The following is a 12,404-nucleotide window of genomic DNA, read 5'->3' on the forward strand; positions in this document are numbered from 1 at the left end:
TTTCCATTTGCATGGAATATCTTTTTCTATCCCCTCACTTTCAGTCTTTATATGCCCCTAGGTCTGAAGTGGGTCTCTTGTAGACAGCATATATATGGGTCTTGTTTTTGTATCCATTCAGTGAGCATGTGTCTGGTTGGAGCATTTAATCCATTCACATATAAAGTGATTATTGATATGTATGTTCCTATTATAATTTTCTTAATTGTTTTAGGTTTGTTTTTTTAGGTCCTTTTCTTCTCTTGTGTTTCCCACTTAGAGAAGTTCCTTTAGCATTTGTTGTAGAGCTGGTTTGGTGGTGTTTTTTTCTCTTAGCTTTTGCTTATCTGTAAAGGTTTTAATTTCTCCATTGAATCCTTGTTGGGTAGAGTAATCTTGGTTGTAGGTTCTTCCTTTTCATCACTCTAAATATATCATGCCCCTCCCTTCTGGCTTGTTGAGTTTCTGCTGAGAAATCAGCTGTTAACCTTATCGGAGTTCCCTTGTATGTTATTGGTCGTTTTTCCCTTGTTGCTTTTAATAATTTTTCTTTGTCTTTAATTTTTGTCAGTTTGATTACTATGTGTCTCAGCCTGTTTCTCCTTGGGTTTATCCTGCTCTGAGACTCTTGGCACTTCCTGGACTTGGGTGGCTATTTCCTTTCCCATGTTAGGGAAGTTTTCCACTATAATCTCTTCAAATATTTTCTCAGGTCCTTTCTCTCTCTCTCTTCTCCTTCTGGGACCGATAAATGCGAATGTTTGTGTGTTTAATGCTGCCCCCGAGGTCTCTGAGGCTTTCTTCCTTTTTTTTCATTCTTTTTTCTTTATTCTGTTCCATGGTAGTGAATTCCACCATTCTGTCTTCCAGGTTACTTATCCTTTCTTCTGCCTCAGTTATTCTGCTATTGATTCCTTCTAGTGTATTTTTCATTTCAGTTATTGTATTATTCATCTCTATTTGTTTGTTCTTTAGTTCTTCTAGGTGTTTGTTAAACATTTCTTGCATCTTCTCGATCTTTGCCTCCATTCTTTTTCTGAGGTCCTGGATCATCTTCACTATCATTCTTCTGAATTCTTTTTCTGGAAGGTTGCCTATCTCCACTTCATATATTTGTTTTTTTGGGGTTTTATCTTGTTCCTTCATCTGGTACATAGTCCTTTGCCTTTTCATTTTGTCTATGTTTCTGTGAATGTGGTTTTCGTTCCACAGGCTGCAGGATTGTAGTTCTTCTTGCTTCTGCTGTCTGCCCTCTGGTGGATGAGGCTATCCCAGTTGAGACTCTTAAGACTATAAATAATGAGTAATTATCCCCATAGGTTAAGTTTTAAAAAGCTTCCATATTCATTGCACTTTTAAAGTTGTTTTACCTTCTCCAGATATCCATGTCTCTTGTCTCCTCAAATTTCCCTGTTTTAGACCAATCATGAATTCCTAGTGAAATTGTTCCTCTCTAATGATTGAAAATTGCTATCTCATCTTTATTCTTGATTCCCTCTCTGCCTCTTTGCTTCATTTTTCTGAATTGTAATATCAATATCTGACATTTTATATACTTTACTAATTATTTCTCATCTATTTGTTTTTCATTTATCTCTCTTCACTGCATTAACAATTATATAAAAGATAGACTTTTTTTTGTTTTGTTTTGCTTTGTTTCAGTGACTGCTGTAGGTCCAGTAACTTGAAAAGTGCAAGGCACATAGTATACACTCAGTACATTTTTTTTTAATGAATTAATTTTATTCCCATCAATACTGGCCTGGTAATCATAGCAATATCTGTTCTCTGTATGATGTTTATAATGTTTTAAATTTTGCTACCTACTTTTAATTTGTGTCATCAATTTTTTAAAAATATGTCAGAAAAAATTTCTTTCAGCAGTTTTCTTACCTTTAACACTTAGATATAATTACTTGGTACAGTGAACACTAATATTATTACATTATATTATATGAAATTAGATTAGGTCCTAAGGATAATTATTCAAACTAAAATGGTTCAAAGTCTTTAATCAAGTCATATGAATGATTATTGAGTACAGATGGCCAGTTATTATACTATTAGCATACTATTAGCATATTAGCTAAATATGCTAATAGTATAAGCTTTCCATTCATCCAACAAACAAGTTAGAAAACAATATAGACAAAAACATACTACTTAAAATAAAATTTTAAAATGCACTACTAATAAGCAATACCTAGAAATAAATATAGCAGGGAAGATATTTGACATACATAAAGAAAACTATAAAATTCTACTGAGAAATATAAAATAAGAATTAAATAAAAGAGATGTACTATGTGATTCAGATCAAAGCTACATCGTTTGAAAAGTTTAATTCTTCTCAAATAAAAATTGTTTTAGTAAAATTTTAGTTAAAAAATTATAGCTGAATATTTTGGGAGAATTTATAAAAGTGGAGAAAATAGGAGAGGTAAGTGAAAGGTATTATGAAAGAAAAGAGCGAAGAGTGGAAAATATTTTAAAGTATTAAAATGTATTATTATTAAGCATGATATTATAATTAAAAGACTATAAGATTAGTCTAAGAACAGATAGGCAGGTTACACCAGAAATAGATCCAAGAATATCTGAGAACTTATTGTTTAGGTGGCATCATAATCAAAGTGTTAAGGACGATTTAGTCAATCAATGGAGCTGGTGAAACTGACTAGCTATTTGAAACCAAATATATAAATCCTCAGCATACAAGTGTTATGTACCTCTCTGCCCCACTCAAACAGATACATAAAGAGAAAATCTAATAAATACTTATTTTGATAGGAATGAGACCTTTAAAAAATAAAATCACTGGAAGAAATCACCAAAGAGAAAATCTAATAAATACTTACTTTGATAGGAATGAGATCTCTAAAAAATAAAATCATTGGAAGAAATCACCAGAGAAAGGATTTGAAAGGTTTTGCCAAAAGATAAGAAAAACACTTTAACACTTCAGTTTTTTTAATTATCGTAAACAAAACTGAAAGTCAATCAACAGGCTGAAGAAATATTTCAAACAAATGTGAAAAGGCTGCTATCTTTAATGCATCAAAATCTCAAAATTGCAATAAGAAAACAAATACATATATTCACATATATGAGACCAATATAACTAAGTGTATATATGTATATAAATTGACAATTCAAAAATAACATTGTAAAATGATTAATAAACAAAAATTAATTTTATGTAGGAATTTCTAATTCCATAAGAATGGTATAACAGAAATGAGATTTACCCTTCCATGTGAAACAACTAAAAATATGGGCAAAATATATGAAATAGAGGTAATTAAGGCATTGGACATTGGGCAACAAAGGACAGTGATCACTGAAAGACAGAGAACAAGTCAACCCTGGGATTGCTACAGCTTCCTGCCTGGAAGAGTACAGTTAAGGCACTGCAGCACAATATATCCAAAAATGAAGCACACAGAGAAAAATATTTTTTAAAAATTAATATAGTTTTGGTGAGTTTAGGGAAAAATTCAGCTGGCCTAATTACACACCTATTTGCAATCCCTGGAGAAAGGGGGCAGCAACAACAAAAAAAATTGAAGTAATAACTGAACATTTTCCAAATTTGATGAAAACACTAAAGCTAGAAAGCCAAGAAACTCAGTGTACCCCCCTCCAAAATGATAAGGTTTGGCTATCTGGTGGGAAAGAGAGAATTCCAGATGAAGGAAAGAGCATGACATGAGATCAGTTCAAATTCCTTTGCAACAAAAAATCAAATAAAACATAAATACCCTGAAAAGGCTTATAGTCTAACATAAGAAATGAATAAGAATACAAATAAATATAATACATTGCATGATTGTATAATGAATATGAGAAGCTACTGACAAAGTATTCTTTGAGTACATAGGAGGGAATGATGATTTCAAGTGGGAGAGATTTAGTGAATAATTTATGGAGAAAACGACCTCTGAATGAGGCTTAATAAGAGATAGAATTATAAAAGCAATGTACCGGCTTGAGGCTGTTATTAGAAATAAATTAAAAGGCATGAACAAAAATACTGAAGCAGAAAGGTGGAAGGAATACTTATAACCAATAAAAATTTCAGCTTAACTATATTGAAGAAAACTCATTTGGAACAATAAATAACTACTGGAGTATCCTTAAGATCCATTTTAGGTAATAGTTACAACTTTTTAGTATAATTTTGTTTACCCATGAAATATTGAAATGAAATTGGATATAAAAAGCCAAACATTATCTTCTATGCTGGCTGAAGTTTTCCTCTAATACCCATTTCTAGTAGTCTCTTTAGTATCTAAAAGTAGTGACAGTTTTAGAAGAGAATGCATTTATTTAATCAATGCTTTCCTGGCATTTATAGGCTTAATATTTCCATAAATAGAAAATAGGTAGGGATATTGTCTAAAAATATATATTATTTAACACAAAACACATTCTTAGAAATACTAAAAATTCTATATTCCTTAATCAGCTTACATGGTTAGAATGAATAGATTAGAATTGCTTTCCAAATTCTGAAAGATTATACTGGAATGAATCACACACAAAATAAAAAATATCAACCAGTTTCTTGGAGTTCCCTATTTCAGCTTTATGGAGACCAACAATGCAATGTACCTCAAAACTTCGAAGTAAATTTAATTTCTGCTGACAAACTCAATTATAATGGATGAAATCAGTTATCTAGCTAGGTAGATGTAGATATAGATACAGATACAGATATAGATATAGATATAAATATATAGACCATATAAAACAGGATGAATTTTAGACCAAAGGGAGAAAAAGCAAGACCTAGAAATTCAATTATATAGTGATAAATGTAAAGGAAATAAGTTGATTAAAGATGGTAAATTCCTGGCACTACTGCTGCCATTCATCTTTCTTTTTTCAGAAGGAATATCTCAAATGAATCATAACACTTTTCACACTAAATTCTAACTCAGCCTGTAATCTTTGAAGGGAACACTGCTCTAGCCTCTTTGATGGTAAAAACATAAGTGTGGCAATTCCATTTCTAGTATTTGGTGAAACTGATATCTCAATCAACTCAACTGAAAACAAACCCCAAACTAAACAAAAACAAAAAAGTAAATACAAAGTGGTAGTTAAAAAAAAGAGAAAGAGAACTAAACAACTAAAAGTAATTCTGAATACAACATTGAACTGGCACAAAGGTTATGAATCCACAGAGGCCAGATATTAACTGAAAACTGGAAAACTGAGAGGTAAACAAGCATAAAGCCAATTTTGTTTGTTTCTTTGTTTTGCAAATGCAAGTGATTTTAACCTTCTGCTATGATGACTCAGTGCATGAGGTAGACAAAATGCATAGATTCCATACAATAGGTCTAAAGCAGTGATCTCCAAGCTTTTTGGCACCAGGGACTGGTTTTGTGGAAGACAATTTTTCCAGAGACCAGGGGTTGTGGGGAGGATGGTTTTGGGATGATTCAAGTGCATTACATTTATCATGCACTTTATTTCTATTATTATTGCATTGTAATTATAGAACAAAATAATTATACAACTCACCATAATGCAGAATCATGGGAGCCCTGAGCTTGTTTTCACCTGCCACTCACTGTTAGGGTTTTGATATGAGTCTGCAAGCAATTGATTTATTATGGTCTCTGTGCAGTCAAACCTCTCTGCTAATGATAATCTGTATCTGCAGCCACTCCCCAGCACTAGCACCACCACCTCAGCTCCATCTCATATCATCAGGCATTAGATTCTCATAAGGAGCATGCAACCTAGATCCCTCGCATGCACAGTTCACAGTAGGGTTCATGCTCCTATGAGAATCTAATGCCACTGCTGATCCGACAGGAGGCGGAGCTCAGGCGGCAATGTGAGCAATGGGGAGTGGCTGTAAATACAGATGAAGCTTCGCTCACTTGCCCGCCATTCACCTCCTGCTGTGCAGCCCAGTTCCTAACAGGCCACGGACTGGTACCTGTCCATGGCCCAGGGGTTCAGGACCCCTGATCTAAAGGGAGACTGCACAAAGCTAGACCCCTAAAGGGTTGTCTAAAGATGACAAGAGATAATTATGCTGCACAAAAGGATTGATGAAAATGATTTTGTTTTTAATTCTTATGAACTTGTACTGAATCAATGAAAAAAAATTAACCTTAACTAAAAATTTGAGCCATAAGTCCACACTGGTGTTTGCAGACCAAATTTACCATATAAGTGTAATTAAAAGAAAAGCAAATACAAAAATACAAATGCAACATAAGCTTTAAAGAATTCCATATGTAAAATTCCAATTTTGATGGAACTGATGGAAGACAAAGCACAGAGAACCCATCAAAACCCAAATATGATTAATAAAAAACATTCATAACTGTACACATATTGGAGAAAGTAAAAAACACCAAAGAAAAATATCTTAAAAAATATGAAAGTGTCAATATTTCTTAGATGTCAGTTCTCCCTAGGTGATCTACAGATTCAATACAATTCCCATGAAAATCCCCATGGTCTATTTTGTAAAATTACAAAAGATGATTCTAAAATTTTTAAAGAAATACAATAGCTAGATGAGACAAAAGAATTCTGAAAAAGAACAAGATGAAAGAACTTCTACTATCTCATTTCTAGATACACTATTATTGTGTAATGATGATTTTTAGTATGTCAATTGTATCTCAATTTAAAAGTTGAAAAAAGGGAGGGACAAATTTGTGACTATAATATACTCCCTCTGATTTAGTAAACCTTAAAATGTAAGTGTCTGTTGCACAACATAAATGGTCAATAAATCAGTTGTGTTAAAAATATATATATATATGTCAATAAACACATGAAAAAATGATCAACATTATTAATCATCAGAGAACTTCTAAATTAAAAAGACTTATGATACTCTGTTGGTAAGGATGTAGAGCACCTGGAACTCTCATATACAGCAGTTGGTAAAATAAAATGATATAACTCCTTTGGAACATGTTTGGCAATTCCTTGCAAAAGCAGACAACAAAACCAAAAATATATTCATAAAAAGGAAAAAAAGAGAAAAAAGAAAAAAAAAACTTAATCAAGATGAATGGAAGAAAGGAAAAAAATAGAACAAATAAGACAGTAGGCAGAAATGATGAAAACTATAACATTTAAATGTATCGGTAATCACAATTTATATAAATAAATGCAATCTTCAAATACCTAAATTGTGAGGATGAAGTTTGAAAATGATAAGATAGAAAAGCAAAAACAATGTGTACTAGTCAAAAGAATGCTGGTGTTGTAATTTTAATATTTTTTTAAAATCCATAAAACAAAAAATTAATAGAAATAAACTGGATTGGTGAAAAACAATAAAAGATTCAGTTCTCTGAGAAGATATAATAATCTGAACTTGGAGGGAATGAATAAAAATAGTCTTAAAATATAAAGACTAAATTAGCCTACTAAGGAGAAACTGAATAATTCACCATTATAATGTGACATTTTAATACAGCTTTCTTGGAAATTAGAGACAAAATAAATCATAAAGTAAGTTTATGATTTGAACATCATGATGGGCAAGTTTGATTAAACAGGCATAGATGTAACACTAAATCTTTTAAGCAGAGGTGAAAGTTTTATAAATCATTCCTTTCCTAAGTCATGAATCAACTGAGGTTTCAAAGGATTTCTGTTATTCTAGTCAATTCTATGATTACAATTCAGTTATAACCAAAGTCAATTATAGAAAGTTACCAAAACTTCTATAAAAATATTGGAATAAAAATAATAAAAACAATTCAGAGGGCATACTTACCCTGGAAATTGAGAAATACATACATTAAATTTTAAAAGTACTACATTAGTACCAGTGGGAAGTACCTAAGGGAGTACTGCAAAGGGATTTCATAACTCAAAGGCTTATATTTGAAAGGAAGAATGCTAAAAACGAATAAGCTAGACATTCAACATAGTAATTTAAAAACAATATGGGATAAAAGATAGAAGAAAACGTAATAACACGAGGAGTAGACGTTAGTGAAATAGAAAACAAAGATAAATGGAGAAGAAAAATTAAGCCCAAAATATGGTTCATGGAGAAGGAGGGAGAGATGAAAGGGAGAAGACAGGGGGGACAAGAGCAAGTGCAAGAGTGAGTGCAGGCAGCCCAGAGCAGAAGAGGTGCTTCAGCAAGAGCAAAGGGGCACTAATAAGCCAACCCGGGAGTCCAAATGGGACACTGCCACCACTAGTAAAAGGATTAAACATGTAATAAGAGGATACGTTACACTTTGAGAATGTTCTTGAATAATATATGAAATGGAAAGAATACTTTTAAAAGTACAAAACACAAATTAAGAGATACAAACATCCAGTTAGAAAATAAATGAGTCACAGGTGTAAAATGTACAGTGTGGGGAATATAGTCAGAAATTATGCATTATCTTTGTATGGTGACATATCGTAACTAGACTTAGCTTGGTGATCATTTTGAAATGTATAGAAATATCAAATCACTATGCTGTGTAACAGGAACTAATGTAGTGCCATAGAGGTGGGGAGTGGGGGAACTGGATGAAGGCAGTCAAAAGGTAGAAACTTCTAGTTATAGGATAAATAAGTACTAGGGGTGTAATGTACAACACAATAAATATAATTAATACTGCTGTATGTTGTATATGAACATTGTTAAAAGAGTAAATCTTGAGTCCTCATCACAAGGAAAACAATGTTTTTCTATTTCTTTAATGTTATATCTATATGAGATAATGGCTGTTCACTGAACTTATTCTGATAATCATTTCATGATGTATGTAAGTCAAATCATTACGCTGTACATCTTAAACTTATACAGTGCTGTATGTCAATTTTATCTCAATAAAACTGGAAGAAAAACAAAAAGTACTAAAACTGACTCCAGAAGAAATGGAAAAATCGTAATAGTCCTGTATTGATTAAATACATTTAAACATTAATTAAATTTTTTCTAACAAAGAAAGCAATAACCCCAGATACTTTACAATCTAACTCCAATTCTAAGCAAGCTTTTCCCAACAATTAAAAAAAGAACATAATTCCTCAGCAAATTTTATGAGTTTAACACAATTTGATACTGAAATAAAACAAGTACATTAAGAAAAATCACAAGACCTACTGAGTCTTAAAGCTAACAACATTCTTTTTTTTTTTTTTTTTTGCGGTACGCGGGCCTCTCACTGTTGTGGCCTCTCCCATTGCGGAGCACAGGCTCCGGATGCGCAGGCTCAGCGGCCATGGCTCACGGGCCCAGCCACTCTGCGGCATGTGGGATCTTCCCGGACCGGGGCACGAACCCGTGTTCCCTGCATCGGCAGGCGGACTCTCAACCACTGCGCCACCAGGGAAGCCCCTAACAACATTCTTTTATATGCTAAGAAAGCCACCTTCTGAGTTATAACTTAGTCAAAGATATGCATATTTTTTTAAATCGAAATGGAATATTTTTCCATTTAAAATATATCTAGTTATGTTTTTGTTTGTTTATATCCTATGTCAGTTTATCCTATATTTAGATTGCCAGAGTAAATTGCCTGAGACTCAGCAGTCCCCTAATACAATGCTACAGACCCTAATACAATGACAAACATAAGATTTTTGAAATTCTAAACCTGAAGGCTCCAGTTTTATTTCCCCATGTTTCTAGACGAACATCTATATTTTCTAGTTTATATGGAGGACTCACTGAGATCTGTGCCCAGGCTTCCTCTCAGTGCTGTCAACTGTCACCTCCTTATGTGAGCCTTAATTTTAGTCAATTACTTTATTTCATGTTCTCCAAACAGGCTCTCCTCACTGACACTGCATTTACATGAAACTCTTCTCCTTGTCTTCTACTTGCTGAATGATTCTCAACATCCAGTTCATGTTTCACTGTCTTCATAATGCATTTTACAACTTTCCAAATCTTTGCTAAACTTCCATATTCATAAATGTTTGTATAGCTCCTTTGGTCTTTTATACTCATTTATGTGTATACAAACAAGTACAGCCCTGAAATACATAAGCTCTAAGTCCTTTGTAAATTATTACGTATATTAGGACCACGAAAGGGTAAAATGTTCTCTACGATATGCATCTTTTGCTGTGGTAAGAAACACATAATGTAAAATTTACCATCTTAACCACTTTTAAGTGCTCAGTCATGTCAAGTGTATTCATATTAATCTGAAATGCTACCCCCATTAAAAAAACAACTTTCCTTTTTCCTCCCTCCAGCCTTGGCAACCACCATGAACTTGACTACTCTAGATATTTTATGTAAGTTGAATAAAACAGTATTTGTCCCTCTGTAACTGGCTCACTTCACCAAGCACATGTCTTCAAGTTTCATCCATGCTGCAGCATCTGATAAGACTTTACTATATGCACTTGTTGATGCATCTATAGCATTTTCATTTCTTTGGAATGATCACTTTCTTAGATATTTTCATTTTTTCACTAATATCTTTACTGCTAGTGGTGGGCTTTTATTTATTTGTTTGTTTGTACTTATGTGAGAGGAGCATTATTCACAAAATATTTTTATTGAACTCTTAAATATTACTGACACCAAGAATTAAATATAGCAAAAACATGATGCACTGCAGATTGAAGTGGGGGGAGAATGGTAGTGATGCATGTTGTTTTATATTTTACTATGTGTTAAGTAGATTTTCATGGACCTACTTGTCAGTGTACACCACTAAAGTTTGTGCCCCAGTAAAACTACCAGTTACTTGCTGTCATGAGTGTTTGGGTTCATTATGAAGAGTAGAACGTATTTCGTTTAAATCAATGAAGGCCAAGAATTTGCTTTGTCTCTAAACTAAAATAGTACAAAATCTCTTTCCTGTCATCTTAGTATCTTTATAATGTCTGGCCCAGTGATATGTATAAACTAGGTGCTCAATAAATATCTATATGGGGTTTAATTTCTTACTGTGAAGATGATATTGAACTTGACATAAAAATTATTGCTATAAGAAGTAAATATCCTCAGGGAACGATACTCAATATCTTCTAAATAACCATAATGGAAAAGAATATGAAAAAGAATACATATATATATATATGAATAACTGAATCACTTGGCTGTACACCAGAAACTAATACCACATTGTAAATCAACTATACTTTAATAAAAAAATTTTAAAAGGAAGTAAATATCATACAGTAAGCACAGAAGACATAATTATGCATTCCAGTCACCTTTTTTTTTTTTTTTTTTGCTGTACGCGGGCCTCTCACTGTTGTGGCCTCTCCCGTTGCGGAGCACAGGCTCCGGACGCGCAGGCCCAGCGGCCATGGCTCACGGGCCTAGCCGCTCCGCAGCACGTGGGATCCTCCCAGACCGGGGCACGAACGCGTGTACCCTGCATCGGCAGGCGGACTCTCAACCACTGCGCCACCAGGGAAGCCCCCAGGCACCTTTTAGTTTCTAAGCCATGTTGTCTTCCCCAAGGCTGTGGTGCTTGTTCCTTCTTTAGAGAAATTGCTCCCTCAATAGAGCTGCATGACTGACTCCTTCCTGTTATTTAGGTATCAGCCTAAATATCACTTAAATCAGAGGGGCCTTACTTGACCACTCAATTTAATAACATTGGCCCTTCCTGTAATTATCTTTTATCCGTCAAGTTTATCTTGGTTTGTTTTCCTTATAAGATTTAATACCAGATGAAACTATGTTTTTCATTTATCCATTTACTTTCTCCTTCTCCTCTTTAGAAGATAATCTTCCTGAAAATGATTCCTTTTTTTTGTCCTATTGTTGCTCTATTTCTAACACCATGCATCAATTAAAGATACTCAGTAAACAGTTGCCAGATTAATAAATAACTGAATTTATATAATATTAATTACAATATTATATTTTAAAGGATAATACAGAGAAATTATAGTAAGATGAGGAAAGTAGTTATGCAAGTACATATACAAACACATAATGTACACACCCATATTTCTACTATTTACCTTTCCAAAAATGCTTAATCTTCTGGAGTCAATGTATGGCTGTTTCAGTAAAAATCTGAAATGAAAAAAGAAAAAATTATAGCTATGACTTCTTGAGTTAAATGAACCATAGAAATCCATTCTTAGCAACAAGAAAGAAAACAAAACAGAACAAAGCAGAGGTCAAACGAGACTGCTTTAGTGGTTGCAGCTCTATTCATGTAGAAGGGTCCTGTATACCAAAATCTTGCTACTCAGAGTGGTGGTGCAGTAGTTTGGGTATCACACCTGTTAGCTTGTTACAAATGCAGAGTCTTGGGCCCATTACCAGCCTACTGAATCAACATCTGTATTTTAACAATATCCTAGCTAATGTCTGTATACTGTTTTAAAGAACCTACTAGTTTTCTCAGGTCACTTTTTCATGCCAGTGTGGGAAAGGTATCTGTGAAAGTTCAAGAACTGTAATTAACTGGGACCATAATAGACATTGTGGAGTATTGTAAATA

The 12,404-nt window shown here is 33.4% G+C and overlaps 1 protein-coding gene across 12 annotated transcripts in view; it reads right to left on the minus strand.

The window, feature by feature from the left end:
• Positions 1-12,404, minus strand: part of DPP10 (dipeptidyl peptidase like 10) — a 1,275,593-nt gene that overhangs the window by 15,803 nt on the left and 1,247,386 nt on the right. For all 12 annotated transcript variants that reach the window (XM_027082608.1, XM_027082602.1, XM_027082610.1 and 9 more), the window contains one exon: positions 11,917-11,971. In XM_027082608.1, coding sequence (XP_026938409.1) covers positions 11,917-11,971 — 55 coding nt within the window. The remainder of the gene's footprint in view (positions 1-11,916; positions 11,972-12,404) is intronic.

Source organism: Aethalodelphis obliquidens, unplaced genomic scaffold, assembly GCF_003676395.1.
Source record: "Aethalodelphis obliquidens isolate GAN/ISIS:26980383/991018 unplaced genomic scaffold, ASM367639v1 scaffold47, whole genome shotgun sequence".
In the NCBI taxonomy this organism is placed as follows: Eukaryota; Metazoa; Chordata; class Mammalia; order Artiodactyla; family Delphinidae; genus Aethalodelphis; species Aethalodelphis obliquidens.